We start from the raw sequence: 27,727 nt of genomic DNA, 5'->3' as shown, positions 1-27,727 counted from the left end.
CACGCACTTTTAATCCCCATTTTCCAGATGAGGGAACTGAGGCCCAGAGAAGAGTAGTGACTCGCCCACAGTCACACGGCTGACAAGCGGCAGAGCCGGGAGTCGAACTCGTGACCTCTGACTCTGAAGCCCAGGCTCTTTCCACTGAGCCACGCTGCTTCCCTTCTAGACTGGAAGCTCACTGTGGGCAAGGAATGCCACTCTCTATTGTTGCACTGTACTTTCCCAAGCGCTTAATACAGTGCTCGGCACGCAGTAAGCGCCCAATACATACGACTGCATGGATGAACTTGCCCGAGGTCAAGCTGCAGACGAGGGGCGGGGCTGGGATTAACACCCAGGTCCCTCGGGCTCTGGCCACACATGCTGCTCTGATGCTTCTACTTTAGCCGGAAGAGAAAGGTGAGTGCTCACCTGTCATATACCAAGCGGGTGCTCTGCACATAGTAAGCGCTCAATAAATACGACTGAATGGAGAACAAACTTTTACCTCAGAGGAACCCGAGATGACCCTGTGAGAGAAACGGGTCCGGCGAGGCCACGCAGTGACTTCGCATTCCCCTAATTCGTGCTCGATCCAATTTTGCAGCGGGGCCGTGGCGGGCGGAAAAAACGGGGTTCCGGATGAGGCCGCGGCCCTTTTATTTCGGATCTCCTCCGGATTGAACGGGGTGTGCCGTTCCCAGACACGCGTAGAGAGCGACCTGATTTAAATTAGGGATTCGCGCCGCCCTCCCCCCTCACGCGTTCAAACCCAGCAGCTTCTTTACTGATTCTTTGTACAGCAAGAGGTTGTGGTCCGATTCCCCTTCGTTCTTGAGAGCGGCAACCGCCCGTCCGTAACCCCCGACTTCCTCGGAAGCGAGCAGCTCTTCCCGAGTTACGCCGGCCCTTTCCTCTGAGGCTCTGATCTGAAGGAGGGTGTCCAGGATGTTTTTCTCCGAACGGCTGTTTTCCCAGATGTACTCTTCCCTGTCGGCCTCGGTCTTCTCTTTTTCCCACGCCTCCGTTTTCTGGAAGAAAGCGCGCGTGACTGAATTTTTGAACCAAGGCAGTAAAAGAACCAGTTGTTTCGAGAGTTAGAGCTGTATTTTCTAGTACCGGGACCGCAGGGAAATCACGGATGACGGCTCTACGATCGCAAGCGGTCGACCAGGAGGGTGACGATCTTAATGAGCGGCCGCGTGGCCTAGTGGATCGAGCCCGGGCCTGGGAGTCGGAGGACCTGGATTCGAATCCCGGCTCCTCCACTTGCCCGCTGGGTGACCTCGGGCAGCGTGGCTCAGTGGGACGAGCCCAGGCTTGGGAGTCAGAGGTCTCAGGTTCGAATCCCGGCTCTGCCGCTTGCCAGCTGTGTGACTGTGGGCGAGGCACTTCACTTCTCTGGGCCTCAGTTCCCTCATCTGGAAAATGGGGATGAAGACTGTGAGCCTCACGTGGGACCACCCGATTACCCTGCATATACCCCGGCACTTAGAAGTGCCGGCACAAAGTAAGTGCTTAACAAATACCAACATTATTATTATTACTTCTCTATACCTCAGTTCCCTCATCTGCAAAATGGGGATTCAATCCCTCTTCTCCCTCCTAGACTATAAGCCTCACGCAGGACCCGATTATCTCGTATCTATCCCGGTGCTTAGTACGGTGCTTGTCACATAGTAAGTGCTTAACAAACACCATCATTATTAAACGACATAGTTAAGTGCTTAGGAGAAGCAGCACGGCGTAGCGGATAGAGCCCGGGCCCGGGAGTCAGAAGGTCAGAGTTTCTAATTCCAGCTCCGCGACTTGTCTGCTGTGTGACCTGGGTCAAGTCACTTCACTTCTCTGGGCCTCAGTTACCTCATCTGGAAAATGGGGATTAAGACTGTGAGCCCCACGTGGGACGACCCGACTCCCATATATCCATCCCAGGGCTTAGAACGGTGCTCGGCACATAGTAAGAGCTTAATAAATACCATCATTATTATTAACAACAAATTCCGCAATTAATTATTATTATTATTAATACACCAAGGGCAGAATATGGAATATTAATCAATCGGTGGTATTTATTGAGCTCTTACAGTGCGCACTGTATTAAGCACTTGGGCTATTTCTGAACAAGAAGCACTGCTGCTGATGCTGGGCACCTAAACGACAAACTGAATATTTTTGGGCCTTACACATCGCAATGAAATCGAAACACAAAATGGTGAGAGAAAATGTGCCACATCTACATTAAAGAGACATCATTGACAGATTAAATCTGAAGCAACGGGAGACATAAAAAAATCTTACGCTCCCCCACAATTCACCTCTCTACACGCTAATTACGGATCATAATAATATATTTAGGAGAATCCTTAGTGGATCTGTTCATCTTTGGAAAGGCAAAGAGAAATGAGGGCCAAGCTCTGGGGCCTGTACAGAGAGCAGCTCGTCATTTCAAGAAGCAGCATAGCGTAGTGGACGGAATACAGCCCTGGGAGTCAGGAGGTCATGGGTTCTAACGCCGACTCCACCGCTTGTCCGCTGTGTGACCTTGGGCGAGTCACTTCAATTCTCTGGGCCTCAGTTATCTTCTCTGGAAAATGGAGATTGAGACTGGGAGCCCTAGGTGGGACAGTAACTGTGTCCAATCCAATTTGTTTGTATCCACCCCAGCATTTAGCACAGTGACCGGTACACAGTAAGCACTCAATAAATATCATAATCATTATTATTATTATTTCAGTGCTTTGCATATAGTAACAAATGCCATCACTGTTCTCGTCCGTCCGTCTCCCCCGATCAGACCGTGAGCCCGTCAAACGGCAGGGACCGTCTCTATCCGTTGCCGACTTGTTCATCCCAAGCGCTTAGTACAGTGCTCTGCACATAGTAAGCGCTCAATGAATACTATTGAATGAATGAATGAATATTTCAGCCCAGGGACCCCTTACGCCTCTCCGTGGGCGTCTGGGGGCCACCAATCAGTCTGACCCAATCGGGTCAGAAGGACCTGGGTTCTAATCCTGATTCCCCCGCATGTCTGCCATGTGACCTTGGGCAAGCCACTTCACTTCACTGTACCTCAGTTACCTCATCTGTAAAATGGAGATTAGGACTGTGAACCCTAGCACTGAGAATACAGCACTTAGAACACATATTAAGTCTTTGACGTCAAGGAAAATTCAAAAGAACTCTTTAGTTATAGAGGCTGATACAGCCAATGGGAAACTGCAGCTAAATTTACACTCCATATACGAGTAAAGTTATACACTTTCCTCCTATAGAGTTCTCTGTACTCAGCACGGTGCTCTGCACACAGTAAGCGTTCAGTAAATACTACTGATCGACTGATTCTTGAAGGTTGGGCAGAAGGTTCTCCTCTCTCCGGGATGGTTTGAGGGGGATTCTGTCTTACAAACGGACTCACGAAGGGCCAGCTTTAAGAATCTTCACCAAGATTCTTCACCAAGAAAACTCGATTTGTGCCCCAATCCCTACCACTGAAGGCAGCAAATATTCTTTTGGGAGTCCTCTTTGTTTTAACCAAGAATCAAGTCCATTTCCCCCAAAATACTGCTTCCTGGGAACCAACGCATTAATACCCATGGCTAAAGATGACAAACTTTGCATTTATGGCCACCTGCCATTATCAGCGGAGAGGGAAAGTTCTTGGCACATAGAAATAGCTTAAATACTACAATTATTATCCTGGGAATCATAATCAGCTGTTAAATTATCAACCACAAGTAACTTAATAATAATAATGATAATGTTGGTATTTGTTACCCAAGATTCATATAACTTACCCAAGATTCATGGTACAGAACTGTCAGTAGATACACTGCATAGTCATAATTCTGCCTCCTCAGAGGGCACCTTGAAAGAAAAAAAAAAGGAAATAGAGATTCTAAAATGACTTTACAAACATACTGCACCCAGGAAAATATACTGAATAACTTTGAGATTCTCTCAACTTTCATTCTGCACTTCAACTCAATCTTCAGACTAGAAACCTTGACCTAGAACTGATCTGGTGATTGAAAACGCTTACTGTAGCTGCTTCTACCATCAAGGATACTACTCAGGCCTGGTGATTGCTTTAAGTTTGGATTATTAAGTCTGTTTCCCAAATGAAGCCAAGTCATTCATTACTTGAGTGATATCGCTGTCCGTCATGACTTGAGCAACTCTTTGACACCAGTGCCACAGAAGAGTAGCCTAGAGAAAAAGCATGGGCCTGGGATGGGCCATTAGAACAAGCTGTCATTTGTGAAGGTATTTAATCCAGTGTCATTGGATACTGTTAGATCCCTGGATAGTTTAAATTACTTCTATTCAGAAAAGAAAAGCTAAAATGACCGACAATCTCGTCCTTCGGCTGTCGATTAAATTACCGTTACTCAACGTTCATCGAGGAAATTTACAATTGCTCTATCGGAAGCTGATCCTGCCAACAAAATCATGATCATCTGAAGACGTGTCATGTAAAAATACTGTTAAGCCAAATTTTTATTGCCTACCAAGCCCACCTTTGGCAAATTTTTCAAAGAAGGCCCTATTCCCCCTCCACTCCTTCTCCCTTTCTCCCACTGCTGCATTTTTAAGCCAAACCATGCTCACTGCTGCGATGCGAAAGTCTGGTTTTGTTTCAAGATCATTAAACACCGTTGCGGTACAATACCTGTCTGTTGTGATGGTAAGTGTATCTGTATTCTTGCAGTAGCGCTCTCCTACAAGTTTAATAAGCTTCTTCTTTGCATGATCATCCAAGTGCAGTTTGGAAAGTTTTACCTACAAAGTCCAAGAAGAAGCTTCCTTCAGCAAATACTTTCCTTCCAACAGAGAGCGGCCCATTCGGCTGGGACCATCAAACTCCGTTCTACATGGAATGAATAAAGAATCCTATTCATGGCCAAGAGTCGCTTATTCTCTAGAGGTGCACACCGTAGTCTGAGACACATCTGCTCCGACATCTGGTCTTTAAGGTCTTCTGCGTCTCCTGATACGATCCACAGATCGCAAAAGGATGAGGGTGGAGAAGATGGAGGACGAGGGGGTGGAAAAATCTCGGAATCGGGGTTACCCCCGCCCCAGTGTGACGCAGTTCGAAAAGGTTCACCGGCAGGAAATTTTGAAAGCGAAAAGGGCGGTGGCAAAATACCCCATTTTCCAATTAAAACTCAGTGAATCACGTGACTGATATCCAGCTCATTTGACAACTGGCAAACTGGCAAATACAGGAAAATTGAAGGAGGCAGGCAGACTTTTCTAGCAACAACTATGACCTACACGTCAAATTTGCATCCCATATACATAAAAGCAGCTTAATCTAGTGGGAAGATTAAAGGACTGGGGGTCGGAGGACCTGGTTTCTAATCCCAGCTCCGTCGCTTATCTGCCATGTGACCTTGGGCAAGTTGCTTTCACCTCTCTACGCCTCAGTTACCTCATCTGGAAAATGGGGATTAAGACTGCGAGCCCCACGTGGGACAACCTTATTCCCCCCCCCAGCGCTTAGGACAGCGCTTGGCACATAGTAAGCGCTTCACAAATGCCATCATTATCGTTATTACGAGCAAATCGGGTTGGACACTGTCCCTGTCCCACGTGGGGTTCACAGTCTCAATCTTCATTTTGCAGATGAGGGAACTGAGGTACAGAGAAGCGAAGGGACTTGCCAAAGGTCACAGAGCAGATATGTGGCCGGGTCGGGATTAGAACTCAGGTCCTCTGACTCCCAGGCCCCACTGGGAGGGGATAAAGCAGAGCCCCACTGATTCGTGAGACGGCTCTAGGCTGCCAATCCACTGGCAGGGGCAGCCGCATTTCCGCCCACGTTGGCTCTGCCCCTGTTCGCCGGAAGCTCATTGTGGGCAGGGAACGTCCCTCTTGTGTTGTTCGATTTTCCTCTCCCAAGCGCTTAAGCAGCACGGCGTAGTGGACGGAACACGGGCCTGGGAGTGGGAAGCTCCGCCACTTGTCTGCTGTGAGACCTTGGACAAGTCACTTCACTTCTCCGGGCCTCAGTTACCTCATCTGGGAGTCCCATGAGGGAGAGTGAGCCCGTTGCTAGGTGGGGATTGTTTCTATTTGTTGCCAAATTGTATTTTCCAAGTGCTTAGTACACAGTAAGAGCTCAATAAATACGACTGAATGAATGGATGACAGGGACTGTGTCCAACCCGATTAGCTTGTATCCATTCCAGCGCTTAGTACGCTTAGCGCTTAGTGAGAAGCGGCGTGGCTCAGTGGAAAGAGCCTGGGCTTCGGAGTCAGAGGTCATGAGTTCGACTCCCGGCTCTGCCACCTGTCAGCTGTGTGACTGTGGGCGAGTCACTTGACTTCTCTGTGCCTCAGTTCCCTCATCTGTAAAATAGGGATTAAAAGTGTGTGAGCCCCACGCGGGACAACCTGTTTACCCTGTATCTCCCCCCAGCGCTTAGAACAGTGCTCGGCACCTCGTAAGCGCTTATTACCAACATCATTCTTATTACGGTGCCTGGCACAAAGTAAGCACTTAAATACCACAATTACTATTATTATTATTTTACAAAGCAGATTGGACCTGGTCAATCCTTCCCAAAGCTCAGTCCGAGGGAGAGGGAGAACACTTAATACAGTCCACTGCACACAGTAAACACCCCTTGAAGGCAGGTACCTTGTGGACCAGCCCCAGTCCGCTCACCTACGTGCTGAGTACAGTGCTCTGCCCACGATAAGCGCTCACTAAACTGATTTTCCTCTCCATATTAATACTAGGGAAAAAAAAAAATTCGCTAGTCTCTCCTTCGAAGTTGACGAGAAGAAATGCTTCCACTGCGTTTTGCACAATTTATTTTAATTCAGATTTACGCTCATGTAACAGAAATGCCATGAGGAAAACGACCGAATGATATACGGTGATTTCCCTGCTCCGCGTTTTAATATAATCATGTTGGTATTTGTTAAGCGCTTACTATGTGCAGGGCAGCCCTGTTCTAAGCGCTGGGGTAGACACAGGGGAATCAGGTCGCCCCACGTGGGGCTCACGGTCTTCATCCCCATTTTCCAGATGAGCGAACTGAGGCCCAGAGAAGTCAAGTGACTCGCCCACAGTCGCACCGCTGACAAGTGGCAGAGCTGGGATTCGAACTCATGACCTCTGACTCCAAAGCCCGGGCTCTTTCCACAGATTTTAGGGCTTGGAAGTGGTCACAACTGTAGCCCGAGAGCTGGACAGCTAGTCCGCTGTGGCTTCGCCCTCCGGCTGAGTCACAGAGATTGTGTTAGGAAAAGGAGAGGAGGCTTTTTTTGTTTCGGTTTGCTTGTTTTTTAATGGCATCTGTTAGGCGTTTATTAGGTGCCAGGAACTAAACTAAGCTCTATGTGCCAGGAACTAAACGAAGTGCTGGGGTGGATCCGAGGTTCGGCGAATCATATTTATTGAGCGCTAATTGTGTGCAAAGAGGTTGTCATTCATTCATTCAATCGTATTTATTGAGCACTTACTGTGCAGAGCACTGTACTAACCGCTTGGAAAGTACAGTTCGGCAACAGAGAGAGACAATCCCTACCCAACAACAGGCTCACTGTCTAGAAGGGGGAGGCGGACGACAAAACAAAACAAGTAGACAGGAGTCGACAGCGTCAATATAAATAGAATTATAGATATACACGCATCATTCATAAAATAAATAGCATAATAAAGTAATAAATATGCACATAAATACACAAGTGCTGTGAGGTGGGAAGAGGGGTAGAGCAGAGGGAAGGAGTCGGGGTGATGGGGAGAGGAGGAGCATTCATTCAATCATTCAATAGTATTTACTGAGCGCTTACTGTGGGCAGAGCACTGTACTAAGCGCTTGGGAAAGTACAATTCGGCAACAGAGAGAGACGATCCCCGCCCAACAACGGGCTCAGGGTCTAAAAGGGGGAGACAGACATCGAAACAAGTAGACGGGAGCAGAGGAAAAGGGAGGCTCAGTCTGGGAAGGCCTCGTGGAGGAGGTGAGCTCTCAACAAGGCTTTGAAGGCAGGGGGAGGTGTGCTAGTTGGACACAGTCCCTGCCCCGCAGGATACTCACGGTCTTAATCCCCATTTTAGAGGTGAGGGAACTGAGGCAGAGAGAGAAGTGAAGTCACTTGCCCAAGGTCACAGAACAGACAAGCGAAGGAGCTGGGATCAGAACCCGGGTCCTTCCGACTCCCAGGCCCGGGCTCTATCTACTAGGCCAGGTTTCGGGTCAGAGAGGAGTAAAATGGGAATTCAGCACCTGTTCTTCCTCCCGAGGCGCCTGCGAGCCCCACGGGGAAAGAGGGAGTGCGTCCGACTGTCAGTACGTAACACCGGTAGGGTTCCCCTCGACATCGCTGCGTAATTTCACTTTAATCCGCACTGCCTGCGATGTGGATTCTAGTCAGTCGATCCTATTTCTCGAGCGCTTACTGCGTGCAGAGCACTGTATAAGCGCGCAGGAGAGCACGATATGACAGTACGAGACAAATTCCCCGCCCAAGGCGAGGTTACGGTCTAGGTTTCGGACCGACTGAAATGAGCACGGTAGACGGGCTCTCTGGGTCTCCCCCAGATTTCTCTCTCACCTTCAGGGTGACGACTCTGGCTTTTGGGTTCCGGAGAGACGGCCCCGCTGAAACATAGTCGGCCGTCTCGATCTCGACCGGAAAGTGCTCCTCGCATTTTTCATCGGTGTCGAGGGCGGCTGGCCACTCGGTGCAGAAATCTGGAAAGAAAAATCGAAAGAACAAAAGCACGGAGGCTTCCGAAGCAGCGAGGCTCACTGGAAAGAGGCCGGGCTTGGGAGTCAGAGGTCATGGGTTCGAATCGCGGCTCCGCCGCTTGTCAGCTGTGTGACCGGGAGCGAGTCACTTCGCTTCTCCCTGCCCCAGTTACCTCATCGGAAAAATGGGGATGAAGACCGTGAGCCTCACGTGGGACAACCTGATTCCCCTGCATCTCCCCCAGCGCTTAGAACAGTGCTCGGCACGTAGTAAGCGGTTAACAGATACCAACATTATTATTCTGAGCCCAAAGACCTCACCCACGAGCAGGTCTGGAGTTCAGCATCCAGGGAAGTCAGGAGACTCCCAGGATTTCAGTCCTACTGGGCTATGGAAGGGTTCGTCGGTCGGTCAGTCAAATTTATTGAGCACTTACCGTGTGCAGGGTCTGCCAAACTAACTCTCTTCCCCCCTTCAAAGCCCTACCGAGAGCTCACCTCCTCCAGGAGGCCTTCCCAGACTGAGCCCCCCCTTTCCCTCTGCTCCTCCTCCCCTCCCCATCACCCCAAGTCCCTCCCTCTGCTCTACCCCCTTCTCCCCAAAGCACTTGTATATATTTGTACATATTTATTGCTCTCTTTAATGCTTTTATCTATGGTTCTATTTATCTATTTTGATGGTACTGATGCCTGTCTACTTGTTTTGTTTTGTTGTCCGTCTCCCTCATTTAGACTGTGAGCCCAGTGTGGGGCAGGGATTGTCTCTGTTGCCCAATTGTACTTTCCAAGCGCTCGGTACTGTGTTCTGCACACAGTAAGTGCTCTATAAATACGACTGAATGAATGAATGCACGAATAAAAGACCAGGAAAGTTTATCTCGGCACTTGGGAGAAGATACCAGAATGACACAGGGTCAGTGTCTTCGTATGGGATGCTGTTACCGTGGTGAAATCGCATTTTTCCCCACAGAGAATTTTCCAAGGACAATTGCTGTCAATGATAGTCTAATCCAAGAGGGTATAACCAGATTATGCAGCAAACCAAGTGCACCAAGAGACGCCTACACGAACTAAGTTATAAGTTGAATCAAATTCAAAATCTATATACCCATCAGCACTACTCCGGGCAATTAAAGGGTTTTCATTAGAAAACACTTGAAAGGCATTCGTGAATCAGTGCAACTTAATACAAGTTCCCCCAGCTTCAAAGGTGGAGCAGGGAAGTGAATGTAAAGGATAATTTACACGCGAGAAGCAGCGTGGTTCAGTGGAAAGAGCCCGGGCTTAGGAGTCAGAGGTCATGGGTTCTAATCCCGGCTCCGCCACCTGTCAGCTGTGTGACTCTGGGCAAGTCACTTGACTCCTCGGTGCCTCAGTTCCCTCATCTGTAAAATGGGGGTTAAGACTGTGAGCCTCACGTAGGACCACCTGTTTACCCTGTATCTACCCCAGCGCTTAGAACAGTGCTTGCACATAGTAAGCGCTTAACAAATACCAACATTATTATAATTAGTCACAGATCTACGACTGAGATCGGGTCTTCTGACTCCCAGGATCACCTTCCTCACCATGATGTTTACTGAGCGCTTACTGTGTGCCGAGCACTGCTAAGCACTTGAGAGAGCAGAATACAACGAAGTTGGCTGACACAGCGAGCTGACAGTCTAGAAGGGGAGACATACACGGATGCAAACAATTTATGATACCCAATTTATAGATCTGGGGGATGAGAAAATTAAATTAAATTGGACTCTGGCCTAATGCTCTTATTGAGCGATTGATTGGTTAGAGGAATAAGGACAAAAATCAAGATTGCCATTTCTTCGACTTTTCTTGCCCTTCCTTCTAAAGTCCCAGGATTTAACAAAAGGATTGTTTTGTAAAACAACAGAAGGGCAGAGGGAACTCTGTGACGAGGGCTCAATATAAAAACATACCACAGTCACGGTCAAAGTTAACGGTCTAAGGAAGCAAGCACTCACCTTTAAGAACTTCGCAATGCTTTTTAATTGCAACCGGAGTCAAATGCAAAAAATTGGGGACCTGAAATACATATTTGAAGACTTAGGTTGGTGGACTGAAAAACTGTAGAGGAACCAGCAACAGAGGAAAAGGCACATGAACTGGAAATTAAAACAGCGTTGACTTAGGCGTAGTCGGCTGGAGCCATTACCTTAAATTGCCAGCAAATAAAATCAAAATTCATTCAATCGGATTTACTGAGCACTTACTGTGTGCAGAGCACTGTATTAAGCACTTAGAAAGTACAATTCTGCAAACAGAGAGAGACAATCCATTCCTACCCAACAACGGGCTCACAGTCTAGAATGGATTTAGCCACCTCAGTGATGCTGATTCTCTCTCTAATGATGATAATTATGGTATTTGTTAAGTGCTTACTATGTGCCAGGCAACGTACTGAGCAATGGACTACGTGTGGGAAAATCAGGCAGGCCGAAAAACTGCATTAGCTCTTCTTGACTACACGATTAGACAATCTGCAGCTTCCAACAATGTCTAGCACATAGTAGCAGTTTACAGTGCATTATCCAAGTTCAACATGCAGTCAGATGTGTTATAAACAAACAGAATAAAGACAGTCTCCTAAAAGATATGCTAATTAATAAAGCTAATGAAGCTTATGGTACCGCATTTACTGAATATCCAAGCATAGGTTATGCTCTTTAATCATTTTTTTATTATTACTGTATTTGCTAAGCACTTACCACCTCATCTAACATCACTAACCTAACTATAACATCTAATACCACTAACATCAACCACTGTTCTAAGCAGTGGTTGGAGAAGCAGCGTGGATTAGCGGAAAGAGCCCGGGCTTGGGTGTTAGAGGTCATGGGTTTGAATCCTGGTTCCACCACTTGCCAGCTGTGTGACTTCGGGCAAGTCACTTCACTTCTCTGTGCCTCGGTTACCTCATCTGCAAAACGGGGATTAAGACTGTGAGCCCCATGCGGGGCAACCTGATTACCTTCTATCTACCTCAGCGCTTAGGATAGTATTTGGCACATAGTGAGCGCTTAATAAACACAATCATGATTATTATTAAGCACCGGGATAGATACAAGTTAATCAGGTCACACACAGTCCCTGTCCCATATGGGGCTCACAGTCTAAAAAGGAAAGAGGCACTGAATTCCCATTTTTAAAATCCCCATTTTACAGATGAGGTAACTCGAGGCAGAGAGGAAATGAAGTGACTTACCCAAGGTCACACAGCAGACACGTGGCATTACCACCTCGGTCCTCGCCCAGATCTGTGGTCTTTCCACTAGGCCACCCAGCTTCTCAAGGTACGTTCTGCTCCCTGGAGAGGTATAAAAGTGAGAGTCACGATTCCCGGGACCGCTCTGGAACTCTTCTTGTTCCCGGGAAACCCCCTGGACTCATAAGGCTAGCTACCGTCTCGCCGACAGATCCACAACTTCCGTTCCGAGTTCTTTCCGAACTTTCACAGGGGATGCTTTCGGACCCAGCGATTCGTCAAGTTCATCGGTTAAGTCTACAACACCCTTTGTGGAAACCACGCTTCGATCCAAGGGCTTCTTAACTGGCTTCCTGCCTCTGACATATTCAGAGCAAGCAGTGCGGCCTAACGGAAAGAGCCCGGGCCTGGGGGTCGGAGGACCCGCGTTCTAATCCCGGCTCTGCCGCCTGTCTGCTGGGTGACCTCGGGCAACTGACTACGCTTCTCTGGGCCTCAGTGGCCTCATCTGTAAGATGGGGATCAAATACCTAGTCTCTCACCCGAGATGAAGAATGGGCCCGATTAAATGATCTACCCCCGGCTATGATTACATAATTATACGGTTATAATTTCTTCATCTCGAAACCCCGGAAATACCCGACCACTGTGCATCCAAATGAGACTCACACATGACGTCTATCGAACTGTGAACTGTTTGGAGGTAGCATTTAATCCTCTCCGGGGGCACCTGGCGAGTCTCCGGGACTCTACCAGTCTCAACTATGGGAGAGACAGTCGAGCGGAGGCCCGTCCGTTCCATTCCTAGCTCGGCCGGTGGCTAGCGAGGGGCGGGCCGTCGGCTACGAGTCAAAACTCCCCCGTGCTGGGCGGCGGCGGCCCGGGAGAGAGTCGAGGGCGGAGACTCGAGTCGACCGCGCGGAAGGAGGTGACGGTCAACCGCTTCCAGATTTTTACCAAGAAATCTCTGTGGATCCACTCCCAGAACGATGGCAGATGGAAGCTGGGACGTTCTGGGAGAGATGCATCCATGGTGTCGCTATGGGTCGGAGACAACTCGACGGCATAAGACACATTTAATCAGTTTGTTTAAAAATCTACTTTTTTGGTTTCTATCCTCTCATGACAACATTTCTACCGTAACTCTTTTTTTTTTTTTTAAACCTATTACTCTCAGGAAGGTAGCTGGCACGAGGTAAACGTGGGACTACTAATTTGGGAAGCAGCGTGGCTCAGTGGAAAGAGCCTGGGCTTGGGAGTCAGAGGTCATGGGTTCGACTCCCGGCTCTGCCACTCGTCGGCTGGGTGACCGTGGGCAAGTCACTTCACTTCTCTGTGCCTCAGTGACCTCATCTGTAAAATGGGGATTAACCGAGAGCCTCACGTGGGACGACCTGATTACCCCGTATCTCCCCCAGCGCTTAGAACAGCGCTCTGCACATAGTAAGCGCTTAACAAATACCAACATTATTATTATTAAACGCCCGACGAGTCCCACAAGGGTCATTATTCTCACCCGCCTGCCACATAAAATAATTTGCTACAGAATCTCTCTGTCATCCTCCCCGATAAAACTTCTCTGAAGGATTCACTGGGCCTTTACGCGATCTCCGCTTGATTCCTGAATGCACCTTTGAGCTCTGAACTGCCAAGAGGCCGTTCTGAATCCTTGGTTGGGTTCCCACCCTGGACACATTTAAAGAACCTTACTAACTGTGGCATTCCTTGCGAGGTGTTCTTCCCAGTGCACCTGTGTTGACGCACTTCCCTCGTGCCCCTCTCCAGCTCTTACAAAGAGAATTTCATCCTGTGTCCTTTCATCCCTCCCCTCTCGATGGTCTCCTCTACTTAGCCAGTTAGCAATGCAAGCTGTTTGCTCAGTTCTTTCGGCTCTTTTTAAATGGAATCATAATCTTATTAAAAATAGGTATGTTATTTCTTAAGTGCCTACTATGTGCCGAGCATTGTTCTAAGCGCTGGGGCAGATTGAAAAAAAAAAAAAAAACCCTCAGACTATGAGCTCCCCACGAGGCAGTGGCTGTATCTACTTCCCTGCTGTGTATTCTCTCCCAGTGCTTGCCGCCGTGCTCTGTACACGGTAATAATAATAAATAGGAATTACGGTATTTGTGAAGTACTTACTGCTCTGCACACGGTAATAATAATAAAAAGGAATTACGGTATTTGTGAAGTACTTACTGCTCTGCACACGGTAATAATAATAAAAAGGAATTACGGTATTTGTGAAGTACTTACTGCTCTGCACACGGTAATAATAACAAATAGGAATTACGGTATTTGTGAAGTACTTACTGCTCTGCACACGGTAATAATAATAAATAGGAATTACGGTATTTGTGAAGTACTTACTGCTCTGCACACGGTAATAATAATACATAGGAATTACGGTATTTGTGAAGTACTTACTGCTCTGCACACGGTAATAATAATACATAGGAATTACGGTATTTAAGTACTTACTGCTCTGCACAAAGTAATAATAATAAATAGGAATTACGGTATTTGTTAAGTACTTACTATGAGCCGGGTACTCTAATAAGCACCGGGGTAGATACAAGATAATCAGGTTAGATGGAGTCCCCGTCCCACACGGGGCTCACGGTCCATTTTACCGATGAGGGAACTGAGGCCCAGGGAAGTGAAGTGACTTATCCCAGGTCACAAGGCACACTCGTGGCATTGGCGGCATTAGAACTCGGGTCTTTCTGACTCCCGCTGACCACTGTGATTTGGAATACTTCTTTTCCAACCGTCTATAAATACATTTTTACGCAAATACATACATATATATATTCATCTTACCTTTAGGAGCTCTAGATTTCCCTCTTTGGCCAAGGGCACACCTTTTTTCTTGGGATAACCCATACGAATAGGAAGAGGCACAGCAGAGGGTTTGAAGGGAGCTGCGGTGGGATAAACGCTACTCCAATCCTGATCTGTGGCCATCTTCTCTGTTCGAGGAGCCACAGCCTAAAGGATAAGAAGGGTTTGACAGTTTAAGCGTGCGTCTCCTCTCCTTTTCCTGCGAGGCATCGGGGTCGCGGCACTTAACGGCAGATACGAAGATATCTGGAATATAGTCGTGTCACGTGGACCTTGCCGACGGCTGCCCCTCAGAACTGATGGTGTATCAGAGAATAAGTATCTGTGGATCTTACTACCATACAATTTTCATAGCTTCATAAACAGGGAATCCACTGGGTTTCACTTTTCTATCCCACACGCCTGTTTCCCAGGAAGGTTTTCCATCCCACCCATTAATGAACATCAATCGAATCAATTAATGGTATCTATTGAGCGCTTACTGTGTGCCGAGCACTGTGCTAGGCGCTTTGGAGAGTACAATAAAACAGACACGTTCCCTGTCACAACAAGCTCACAGTCCTTATTTGGTTTTAAGCCTTCCTTTCTGAAGGCAGCCCTTGATATAAAGTCACGCAATCATCCTATTCCAAAGGATAAATGCCGTGTTTTCTTGAATGCATTATTTTAAACTCTTCTCAGGAGATAGCACCAGCATCATTAATCCTTACCTCTCTCTTTGGCTTTTTTTTCATGACTCTCTCTTTTTCGCTCATTTTTTCAACTACAAGGTAAAAAAGAGAATGTTTTTAAACTTATCGCATTAATGTTAAACTCGATCTTTTTTTTAATGGTAGTTGTTAAGTGCTTAGTATGTGCCAGGCACTGTTCTAAGCGCTGGGGTAGATACCAGCTAATGTGGTTCATTCCTTCATTCATTCATTCAATCACATTTATTGAGCGCTTACTATGTGCAGAGCGCTGTACTGAGCGCTTGGAATGTACAATTCAGCAACAGATAGAGACCATCCCCGCCCAGTAACGGGCTCACAGTCTAAACGGGGGAGACGGACAACAAAGCAAGACAGAACAAAACAAAACGAATAGTCGGGCGTAGAAAACGTCAAAATAAATAGAATCATAGATATATACACATTAATAAAATAGAGTAATAAGTAATATATACAAATATACACAAGTGCTGAGGGGAGGAGAAGGGAGAAGAGCAGAGGGTGGAAGGGGGGTAATGTGGAGGGGAGGAGGAGCAGAGGGAAAGGGGGGGCTCAGTCTGCGAAGGCCTCCTGGAGGAGGTGAGCTCTCGGTAGGGCTTTGAAGAGGGGAAGACACACAGTCCATGTCCCACATGGGGCCTGTAGTCTTAAGGCCCATTTTAAAGATGAGGAAACTGAGGCACAGAGAAGTTATGTGACTTGCCCAGGGTCACAAAGCTGGCAAGTGGCGGAGCAGAATTAGAATCCAGGCCCAGATTCCAGCCCACATGCTCTACCCACTAGGCCACGCTGCTTCTCAACCCTTATCGGTAAAGTGCCATTCCTCAAAGATCAGTGGACGGAAGGAAAGGGGACGAGGGGAAGGGAAAGAAAACAGGAGGGCGGAAAGGAGAAAGGAAGGGGGCTTGATATCATGAGATGAGCTGCCTTAGTGGAAAGAGCCCGGTCTTTGGGAGTCGGAGGTCATGGGTTCTTAATCCGGGCTCTGCCACTCGTCAGCTCTGTGACCTTGGGCAAGTCACTTCACTTCTCTGTGCCTCAGTGATCTCATCTGTAAAATGGGGCTTAAGGCTGTGAGCCCCACATGGGACAACCCCATCGCCTTTTATCTACCGCAGCGCGTAGAACGGCGCTTGGCCCACAGTCGGCGCTTAACAAATACCATTATCATCATGAGCTCCGTCGCGGCTGCAGCGAAGATTAAGCTGACAAATCAATCATGATACTTACTGAGCACTTACAATGTGCAGACCACTGTACTAAGCGCTTGGGCGAGTACCACAGAATTAGTAGAAATGTTTCCTGCCCCAAACGAGCTATCACCCGAGGATTTTCGCCTTTTAGAAACTCTTTAAATCCCAGGAAAAAAATACTACTGACACTCCATTGAAACGGAGCCGCAGGGTTTCAGATACAACTTCCTGAGGGGACAAGATGAGGCCGTTTCTTTTTCACTCTTTTCGGTGGACTTGGCAAGCTGCTCTTTGGATTTTATTTTTTTTTTTTGGTCTGCTTGCTGAGGAACACGACGAGGCACCCGAACAGAATGCACAGGTCGTTCCAGATTAGGAGGCAATCCATCGGTCCATCATATTTATCGATGGCTCACTGTGTGAAGAGCACTGTACTGGGCGCTCGGGAGACCACGCCACAAGAGAACCGGGAGACCCATTCGCCGCCTGTAACGAGCTCACGGTCTAGAGGGGGAGACAGACATTCGTATAAAGTATGGACAAGTACATAATCACCGTGGGGCTGAAGGAGAGGGGTAATTAAGGGAGTAAATCAGGGGAAGGGAGAGATCAATCAGGGAAGGCTTCTTGGAGGAGGTGTGCCTTCAATGAGGGCTTTGAAGGTGTGGAGAGTCACCGTCTGTCAGATATGATTCTGTCCAGTTGCCATTGGTTTTACGAGACGTTCTTCCCCTCGACTCTACTCATCGCCATCGTTCCCGTCCGTCCGTCTCCCCCGATCAGACCGTGAGCCCGTCAGAGGGCGGGGACCGTCTCTATCTGTTGCCGACTTGTCCGTTCCGAGCGCTCGGTACGGTGCTCTGCACATAGAAAGCGCTCAGTAAATACTATCGAATGAATGAATGAATACGAGGAGGGAGGGGGTTCCCGGCCAGAGGCAGGACACGGGACGAGCGGTCGGGGCAAGATAGAAGAGATAGATGTGCCCGTGTGTGTTTGCACGCGTTTTTCAACGGTATCTGTTAAGCGCTTACTACGTGCCGGGCACTGTTCTAAGCACTGCGGTAGACACAAGGTAATCAGAGTGAACACGGTCTACATCTCTCACGGGGCCCACAGTCTTAATCTCCCTTTTACAGACGAAGTAACTGAGGCCCGGAGAAGTGAAGGGACTTGCCCACGGTCACACCGCAGACAAAGGGCAGAGCCGGGATTAGAACCCAGGTCCTTCTGGCTCCCCGGCCCGGGCTCTAGCCATTACTAGGGGAATACGCTTCATTCCCTGCCCCCGGGAACCCTCAAGCTCATAAGGAAAAGTTGGAAAATTTAACTCTTTTTCTCTTCTTTTCCGTTCCTTCCTTTCTCTCTCTCTCCCTCTGTCTCCAAGTTTCTCTTTCTTGTCATATCTTCTCTTACCTTTGGGTTTCATTACGCTGCCCACTCTCAACCCTACCCCCTGCCCAAGAAGTTCATCCCCGAACTCAAAATGAAAAGCTGGCCCTTACACTTAGAGAAGCGGCGTGGCTCAGTGGAAAGAGCCCGGGCTTGGGAGTCAGCGGTCATGGGTTCGAATCCCCGCTCTGCCACTTGGCAGCTGTGGGACTGCGGGCAAGTCGCTTCGCTTCTCTGGGCCTCAGTGACCTCATCTATAAAATGGGGATTAACTGGGAGCCTCACCTGGGACAACCTGGTGACCCTGGATCTACCCCAGCGCTTAGAACAGTGCTCTGCACATAGTAAGCGCTTAACAGATACCAACATTATTATTATTAACTCAATTACCAATGCACTTGGACCTGTACCCTTTAAGCTATTCACCCCCCTTCATTCACTCAACAGTACTTCATTCCACAGTATTTATTGAGCGCTTACTATGTGCACAGCACTGTACTAAGCGCTTGGAATTTACAATTCGAATGTGCAATTCATCCCCCCCACCATTTACGCCCCGAGCCATAATTCATTTTAAAGTCTGTCACCCCCCTCTAGACTGTAAGCTCCTTGAGGGCAGAGAACATGTCTCCCAACTTTTGCTGGACCGTACTCTCCCATATGCCTAGTACAGTGCTCTGCCCAAAATAAGTGCTCAATAAATACCACTGATTCGTAAGTTTAAAAAAAAAAAAATCAGCACCTAGAATCGGTTAAGGCCAGTGGATTTCAAAGAGGAATTTTTTCCCACCGGCTACTGAAAAATCCTCTCTCTGTACAGAAGCCGGGTGAAAATGAATGACTTCAGGGGAATAGAACTGAGCGACAGACAAGCCCCAAATTGTCGATTTTTCAACAGCTTAGTAATAATAAATAATAATCGTCATGATGGTATTTGTTAAGCGCTTACTATGTGCCAAGCACTGTTCTAAGCACTGAGGTAGATACAAGGTAATCAGACTGTCCCCCGTGGGGCTCACAGTCTCACTCCCCCTTTTACAGATGAGGGAACTGAGGCCCAGAAGTGAAGTGGCCTGCCCAAGGTCACACCGCAGACACGTGGCGGAGCGAGGATTAGAACCCGCTTGGGGCAACACCGAGATTCCTTGGGGACAGTGATGGAGCCGTTGGAAACTGGAAACTTGGGGGAAAAGACCCAAGAAAGTCCAGGTTTTTCTCCAGGGTTCTCCTTCAGTAATTCTCATCCCCATGTCCCACTACGAGAGGAAAATCCCCTGAATCATCACCAGCCTCTTTCTCCGCGGAGTGTCTCCTGCCTCCTTTCTCTGGTCATTTCCAGGATCCAAACGGATCATCGCCCGACTCCCACTCCAAAACCCGAACCCTACTCAAAACCCCCGGATCACCCGTGGTGACGGGCACAATTTTCAAGTCCTAAATCAATGGATTCCAAGGGGGGGGGGGGGGCTGTCGAACAGACATAGTAAGCGTTCAGTAAGTATCACCGATCGATTAACCGATCGATGGCTCGGGAGCGGTGGCTGGGGGTGGAGGGGAGGGCGGCGGTAGCCGAGAGGGCCAACTCCAGGAGACTGAGGAGAGACGAGAGAACTGGTGAGACCCTTTTTTTTTTTTAATGACATCTGTTAAGCGCTTACTCGGTGCCAGGCGCTGTACTAAGCGCTGGGGTAGGGGCCAGTCAATCAGGTTGGACACAGTCCATGTCCCACACCAATCAATCAATCGGCGGCATTTATTGAGCACTTACTCCGTGCGGAACACTGTACTTGCGAGAGTGCAAAACAACACTATCTCCCCCAGCGCTTAGAACAGTGCTCGGCACATAGTAAGCGCTTAACAAATACCATAATCATTAAGAGAATCGGCAGACACGTTCCCTGGCCTGTGATGAGCTGTAATGGCATAATCCCCCCGGCCTACAGATGAGGAAACTGAGGCACTGAGTAGTAAAGTGACCGGCTCAAGGTCCGCTGGCGGAGCCGGGATCAGAACCCAGATCCTTCCGACTCCAAGGTCTGTGCTCTATCCACTAGGCCACACTGCTTCTCCACGAGGCAACCGACCCCCACCCTCCCCTAATCACAATAATAATAACGAGGGCATTTTTAAGCGTTTTACTCTGTGGCAGGCCCAGCGCATGGCCTAGTGGATAGAGCCCGGGCCTGGGAGTTAGAAGGTCAGGGGTTCTAATCCCGCCTCCACCGCTTGCCTTCCGCCACTGTGACCTTGTGCAAGTCACTCCGCTTCTCCGTGCCTCGGTTATCTCATCTGGAAAATGGAGACTGTGAGCCCTAGGTGGGGCAGGGGCTGCGTCCAGTCTGATTTGACCGGATCCACCCCAGCGCTTAGTACGGTGCCCGGCGCATAGTAAGCACCGGACAAATACAATTATTCCTATATAAGCACGTCGGACAGTCTCCGTCCCAGAAGGGACTCGCGGTCGAAGGAGGAGGGAGTACAGGTACTTAAATATTACAATTACTACGCCCGATTCCCATTTTACAGCTACGGCGCAGAGAAGTTAAGTGACTTATCCAAGGTCACCCGACAGGCGAGTGACCGCTAGCCCCATGCTCCTCCCCCTAGACCATCCCTCTTCTCAACCTCTCTCCCCCCTTCCTTCCCCACGCCATCCCCCTTTGAATTTCTGAGGGTAGGTCTCTGCCTGATTTGTTGAGGGAGCTGGTAGGATGACGACGACGACGATGATGGCATCTGTTGAGCGCTTACTATGTGCCGAGCGCTGTTCTAAGCGCTGGGATAGATAGAAGGATGAATGTCAGTCACAAACTCCTGACTGTACACAAGTTTCTGATAATTCTCCAATATAAGAGGGGGTGGACGCGTCCCCCGCCCACGACGACCTTCCAGGTTAGAGGACTGTAAGCGGATGCTAAAATTACTGGACGTCGAAACTGTGCTCTCGGCACATTATTAAGGTCCCATCTCCTCCGAGAGGCCTTCCCTGATTAAGCCCTCGTCTCCCTGGCCCCCTCTCCCTTGGCGATGCATTTGGGTGTGGGACTCCTGGGCGTTTGCTACGCGTCCCACCCGCGACCCCACGGCACTGATGCCATTCGTTCGATCGTATTTACTGAACGCTGACCGTGCGCGTGGCACTGTACTAAGCACTTGGGAGAGCCCAATACAACAAGAAACAGACACATTCCCTGCCCAGAACGAGTCACGGTCTAGTCGACAGAGCACAGGTCCGGGAGACAGAAGAATCCTCCCTTCCCCACTGCACCTGCGGATATTTGTACACATTATTTATTACTCTATTTCATTAGTGATGGGGCTATATCTACAATTCTATTTATCTCTTTTGATGGCAGTGATGCCTGACTGCTTATTTTGTTTTGCTGTCTGCCTCCCCCGTTTTAGCCTGTGAGCCTGTCGTCGGATAGGGGGCTGTCTCCATCTGTCCATTCCCAGCGCTTAGTCCAGTGCTCTGCACACCGTAAGCGCTCAGTAAATACAACTGAATGAATGAATGGACCTGGGCTCTAATCCTGGCTCTCATTCATTCATTCAATAGTATTTATTGAGCGCTTACTGTGTGCAGAGCACTGGACTAAGCGCTTGGAAAGAACAAGTCGGCAACAGATAGAGACGGTCCCTGCCGCCTGATGGGCTCACGGTCTTATCGGGGGAGACAGATCCTCTCCTGCTGTGTGGCCTTGGGCAAGTCACTTCACTTCTCTGGGCCTCTGTTCCCTCGCCTGTAAAACGGGGATGAAGACCGTGAGCCCCACATGGGACAGGGACTGTGTGCAAACTGATTAGTTTAAAACAATACTCCATTCATAGTAGGCGCTTAACAAACACCATCATTATGATCACATTTCTTGAAATCATAGCGCCCCTGAATAAATAACCCCGCAGTCATGGTTCGCTTTCATTCATTCACTCGATCGTATTTATTGAGCGCTTTCTGTGAGCAGGGCACTGTACTGAGCGCTTGGCAAAGTACGATACTCCATCTAGCTCGGCAGGCCTACCTCCTCTACCATCGACCTACTAAAAAAATCCCTCAGTTTCGTCTACCTCACGACCAACCCCTTGCCCGTGTCCTCTCTCTGGCTTGGAACTCCTTCCCCCTTCATTTCCACCCGACGCCCACTCTCCCCACCTACAAAGCGCTCCTAAAATCACATAGTCGTAATAAATAACCGTATCTAAGTGCTTACTACATGCCAGGCACTGTACTAAGCGCTGGACTGGATGCAAGCAAATCGGGGCGGACACAGTCCCTGTCCCAGGTGGGGCTCAAAGTCTCAGTCTCCGTTTTCCAGATGAGGGAACTGAGGCCCGGAGAGGTGAAGCGACTTGCCAGAGGTCGCCCGGCAGACGAGGGGCGGTGGCGGGATTAGAACCCATGACCTTCTGACTCCCAGGCCCGGGCTCTAGCCGCTACGCCACGCCGGGAAGGTCTCCTCCAAGACTAAACCCTCATTTCCCCAACTCCCTTTCCCTTCTGCGTTGTCTGTGCCCTTGGATCTGCAGCCTTAACCCCACAGTACCTCCCTCCACAGCCTTAATTTCTTTTAATATCTCCCTCTTCAGACTGTAAGTTCCTCCAGGGCAGGGATCGTCTCTATTCAATCAGTGCTACTTACTGAGCGCTTACTATAGGCGGAGCACTCGTACTAAGCGCTTGCCGGAGGAAATGCCACAGAATTAGCAAAATGAGCTGTCGGTCCGAGAGGGCAAGCTGAAAATCAAATCAACAAAGCAGCGTGGCTCAGGGGAAAGAGCACGGGCTTTGGAGTCAGATGTCCTGAGTTCGAATCGCGGCTCTGCCGCTTGCCAGCTTGCCAGTGACTGTGGGCGAGTCACTTCACTTCTCTGGGCCTCAGTTCCCTCATCTGGAAAATGGGGATGAAGACCGTGAGCCCCACGTGGGACAACCTGATTCCCCTGGGTCTACCCCACCGCTTAGAACAGTGCTCTGTACATAGTAAGCGCTTAACAAATACCAACATTATTATTATTATTATTATTATGTACTGAGTGTTTACTGTGTGCAGACCACTGTACTAGATGCTTGGGAAAGTTCAGTGTAGAAGAGAGATCAGGGAGACGTGATCCTGTCCACGAGGAGTTTACAGCTAAAGGGGAAGAGTGGCAATAAATTAGATAAGGGAAATATCTATGGAACTGTCCTCTCCCACGCGCTTAGTAAAGGTCAATAAATACCACTAACTGATTAAAAATAAACCCCCAAAAACACCTTGGCGACTTATCCTGGAAAGTTAAATGACTATCTTTGAAAACAGAAATAAGACGGCTTGCGTGAAGACAATATCTATCTACTTCCTTTTTACGAACAGTCGGATAAAAGGGCATATCTACTTTCTTTTTACAAGCAGCCGAATAAAATGTACAGATTCAGGTAGAGGGACACCTGACGAAATAACTGAAGGTCCACGGGGAGCTGCTGAAATTCTGAAAAGGCCCGGAGTGGGGAGAGAGAGGAGGCAAGGAGGCTGATGCTGTAATCGAGGTGGGATCTAAGTGCCCGGTCCTGTAATCGAGGTGGGATCTAAGAGAAGCAGCGCGGTTCAGTGGAAAGAGCCCGGGCTTGGGAGTCGGAGGTCATGGGTTCGCATCCCGGCTCTGCCGCTCGGCAGCTGTGTGACCTTGGGCGAGTCACTTCACTTCTCTGGGCCTCAGTTCCCTCATCTGTCAAAGGGGGATTAACTGTGAGCCTCACGTGGGACCACCTGATGACCCTGTATCTCCCCCAGCGCTTAGAACGGTGCTCTGCACATAGTAAGCGCTTAACAGATACCAACATTAGTATTCATTCAATAGTATTTACTGAGCGCTTACTATGTGCAGAGCACTGTACTAGGCGCTTGGGATGAACAAGTCGGCAACGGATAGAGACGGTCCCTGCCGTCTGACGGGCTTACGGTCTGATCGGGGGAGACGGACGGACGAGAACAATGGCAATACTATTATTATATTAATATAAAACAATATAATATTATTATCATCTAAGTGCTTGCAACTCCCGGTCAGCAGGGAAAATGTCTACCATCTCTGCTGGATTCTACTCTCCCAAGCGCCTAGTACAGAGCTCTGCACACAATCATTATACTGAGTGCTTACTCTGTGCAGAGCCCTATACTAAGCCCTCGGGTGAGTACAATCCAACAGAATTAGCATTCCCTGCCCGAAAGAGCTTACACATACCGCTTGCCAGCTGGGTGACTTTGGGCAAGTCTCTTCACTTCTCTGGGCCTCAGTTCCCTCATCTGTAAGACGGGGATTAAGACTGGGAGCCCCGACGTGGGACACCCTGATGACCTTGGATCCCCCCCCCCCCCGGGCGCTTAGAACCGTGCTTCGCACATACTAAGCGCTTAATTTAAAAACCACCATTATTCTTCTTCTACTTCTCTATGCACCGCCACCCGACAGCACGTGATAAATGACCGCTCATCTCCAGCGGTGAAAAGATAATCGTGGAATGGGGTAACCACGCCACCGCTGGACTCTTCGATTGGGTCTGCTGACCCAAAAGCCTTTCCGACTAATCCACGTTGGACTCCGCATTCGAGCTCTTCCTTCTTCTGGTGAAAATGCCTGGATCAACTGCCAACTCTCTGGTTCAACGCTCTCTTCTTTGCCCAGAGCTGGAGAAAACCCTCAGGGCATCCACCTCTGCGTCGGACCAAATCCCGCCCCCCCCACCGCCCCCTCCTACCTCCCCTCGCTACTCTCCTCCTCCAACCCGGCCCGCGCGGCGCGGCTCAGCGGGAAGGGCCCGGGCTTGGGAGTCAGGGGTCGCGGATTCGAATCCCGCCTCTGCCCCTTGCCCGCTATGTGACGGTGGGCAAGTCGCTTCCCTTTCCTGGGCCTCGGTGACCTCATCTGGAAAATGGGGACTGTGAGCCTCATGTGGGACAACCCTGTATCTCCCCCAGCACTTAGCACAGTGCTCTGCACATCGTAAGCGCTTAACAAATACCGACGTTATTATTATTATTGATTAATGCCCACCTTCTCACTCCACCTCCATCTCCTCTATCTCGCCACTGACCTCTCGCCCCCTTCCTGCCTCCGGCCCTCCCCCTCCTCCTATCCGACAGACCATCATCCCGCCTCCCTTCAGAGCCTTATTGAGGACCCTTCTTCTCCAAGGTCGGCTGTGTGACCTTGGGCAAGCCACTTAATTCTCGGTGCCTCAGTTTCCCCACCTGTAACATGAAGATGAAGACTGTGAGCTCCACGTGGGGACAACCTGAGGGTTTCCCTAAGCTCCCTTTTCCTTTTCTCCCACTCCCTTCTGTGTCACCTTGCCTTGTTCCCTTTATTCATCCCCCCTCCCAGCCTCACGGCCCTTATGTAATACTAATAATGTTGGTATTTAGTAAGTGCTTCCTACGTGCCAAGCACCGTTCTAAGCGCTGGGATAGATACAAACTAATCAGATGGTGGGATCCCGTGGGCCCATCGTAATCCCCATTCGACAGAGGAGGGAACTGCGAGGCCCAGGGAAGTCAAGTAACTTGTCCAAGGTCACGCAGCCAACAAGGGGCGGAGGCGGGATTGGAACCCATGACCTTGGGACTCTCAGGCCTGGGCTCTATCCACTAGGACACCCTAATTCTCTACACAACCAAGTTGGTAGACACGTTCGCTGCAACTCTCCTTTCCATCTTGGATAAAAATAATAACCATGGTATTTGTTGGGTGCTTACTAATAATAATAATGGTATTTGTTGGGTGCTTACTAACAGTAATAATGGTATTTGTTAGGTGCTTACTACTAATAACAATGGTATTTGTTGGGTGCCTACTAATAATAATAACAATGGTATTTGTTAGATGCTTACCACTAATAATAATGGTATTTGTAGGATGCTTACTAAAAGTAATAACAATAATAGTAATAATGGTATTTGTTGGGTGCTTACTAAGTGCCAAGCACTATTCTAAGCACTGGAATAATGATGGAATTTAAGTGCTTCCTATGTGCCAAGCACTGTTCTAAGCGCTGGAATAAAGATGGATTTATTAGGCGCTTCCCATGTGCCAAGCACTGTTCTAAGCGCTGGAATAATGATGGATTTGTTCAGCGCTCACTCCGTGCCAAGCACTGTTCTAAGCGCTGGGGTGGATTCAAACCAATCACTCATCCATTCATTCATACTTACTGAGCGCCCACTATGTGCAGAGCACTGTACTAAGCGCTTGGAATGGCCAGCTGGGGGTCCGCGTGGCTGCAATTTTCATCCCCATTTTGCAGAGGCGGCAACTGTGGGGCCCGGGGGGGGGGGGGGGGGGGGGGGGGGGAGTGAAGCGACTTGTCCAAGGTCACACTGCCGAAAGGTGGTCGGACTGATTCTCTGCCCCTCTTCAAAACCCTACTTACAGCTCACCTCCTCCAAGAGGCCTTCCCAGACTGAGCTCCCCTTTTCCCTCTGCTCCCTCTACCACCCCCCCTTCACCTCTCCGCAGCTGAATCCTCTTCTCCCCCCATCCCTCTCCTCCTCCCCCTCTCCCTTCCCCTCCCCTGTGCTCATTCCCTCAATTGTTTATATTTTTATTACCCTATTTATTTTGTTAATGAGATGTCCATCCCCCTGATTCTATTTATTGCTATTGTTTTAATGAGATGTCCATCCCCTTGATTCTATTTCTTGCTATTGTTTTAATGAGATGTCCATCCCCCTGATCTTATTTCTTGCTATTGTTTTAATGAGATGCACATCACCTTGATTCTATTTCTTGCTATTGTTTTAGTGAGATGTCCATCCCCCTGATTCTATTTATTGCTATTGTTTTAATGAGATGTCCATCCCCCTGATCTTATTTATTGCTATTGTTTTAATGAGATGTCCATCCCCCTGATCTTACTTATTGCTATTGTTCTAATGAGATGTGCATCCCCCTGATTCTATTTCTTGCTATTGTTTTTGTCCGTCTCCCCCGATTCGACTGTAAGCCCGTCAAAGGGCCTGTCTCTATCTGTTGCCGAACTGTCCATTCCAAGCGCTTAGTCCAGTGCTCTGCACATAGTAAGCGCTCAATAAGTACTACTGAGGGAATGCACGGTGCAGGATCAGAACCCAGGACCTGCTGACTCCCAGCCCCGCTACGAGCTGAACCTCCAAGTTTCGCACGGTGTCTCCGCTCCCTCCTCTGTCAAACGGGGGGAGGCGAAGCCCGGGAGCCCCCCCGGGGCCCAACCCGTTTACCCGCCCTCTCCCCGCAGCGCTTAGTACAGTGCTTAGCCCACAGCGAGCGCTTCCAAGACGCCACCATTCTTCTCCCCTAGGCTCGGTTCCCCGCTCTGCCCCCAGGGCAGCGCTGAGCGAAGAGGCCGGTCCCGAGCGGAGCGCTAAGCGGGGGCGGCGCGGTGAGGGCCCCGAGGCGGGTTGTGGCGAGCGGCCCGGCGGCGACGGGGGGCACTGACCGTGGGGCGGGGCCGCGGAGGAGGGTCGGGGGGCGCAGAGGCGGCGGGCCGGAGGCCCCGGACGCGGGGGGCGCAGGGCCCACGGCCGCCTCAGCAAGCCCAGCGCCGCCGCCATGGCCGCGGGGGCTGCCGGGACGGCTCCGTCCTCCTCGCCCACTCCTGGCGCCGCCTCCGGGCGCCGGCGACGGACAAACTTCACCAGAACGCGAAGCGGCGGG

The 27,727-nt window shown here is 49.4% G+C and overlaps 1 protein-coding gene across 2 annotated transcripts; it reads right to left on the bottom strand.

Moving 5' to 3' along the window:
• Window positions 1-618: 618 nt before the first annotated feature.
• MRPS35 (mitochondrial ribosomal protein S35) lies at window positions 619-27,727 on the bottom strand. Of its 2 annotated transcripts, none has more exons than XM_029058294.2 (8): window positions 27,510-27,727; window positions 15,474-15,526; window positions 14,743-14,910; window positions 10,679-10,739; window positions 8,560-8,699; window positions 4,658-4,767; window positions 3,783-3,852; window positions 619-1,013 (listed from the first exon to the last, which is right to left on the bottom strand). In XM_029058294.2, exons 1-8 carry the CDS (start codon window positions 27,622-27,624, stop codon window positions 741-743), a joined length of 990 nt encoding a protein of 329 aa, XP_028914127.1. In that variant the 5' UTR covers window positions 27,625-27,727; the 3' UTR covers window positions 619-740. The 2 variants fall into 2 exon arrangements, with proteins under 2 accessions (XP_028914127.1, XP_028914128.1); XM_029058295.2 differs by lacking the exon at window positions 27,510-27,727 and adding an exon at window positions 16,854-17,085.

The sequence above is a fragment of the Ornithorhynchus anatinus genome, chromosome 2 (assembly GCF_004115215.2).
Source record: "Ornithorhynchus anatinus isolate Pmale09 chromosome 2, mOrnAna1.pri.v4, whole genome shotgun sequence".
NCBI lineage: Eukaryota > Metazoa > Chordata > Mammalia > Monotremata > Ornithorhynchidae > Ornithorhynchus > Ornithorhynchus anatinus.
This window is presented reverse-complemented; position numbering and strand designations above follow the sequence as displayed.

What these genes read in the sequence shown, in the direction of transcription:
- MRPS35 (XM_029058294.2), bottom strand. Translation starts at nt 27,624, where the DNA reads ATGGCGGCGGCGCTGGGCTTGCTGAGGCGGCCGTGGGCCCTGCGCCCC. An exon ending in AAAAAAAGCCAAAGAGAGAG is followed by an intron (nt 14,911 to 15,473) that starts GTAAGGATTAAT and finishes CTTATCCTTTAG; the next exon opens with GCTGTGGCTCCTCGAACAGA. An exon ending in GAAATCTAGAGCTCCTAAAG is followed by an intron (nt 10,740 to 14,742) that starts GTAAGATGAATA and finishes TATGTATTTCAG; the next exon opens with GTCCCCAATTTTTTGCATTT.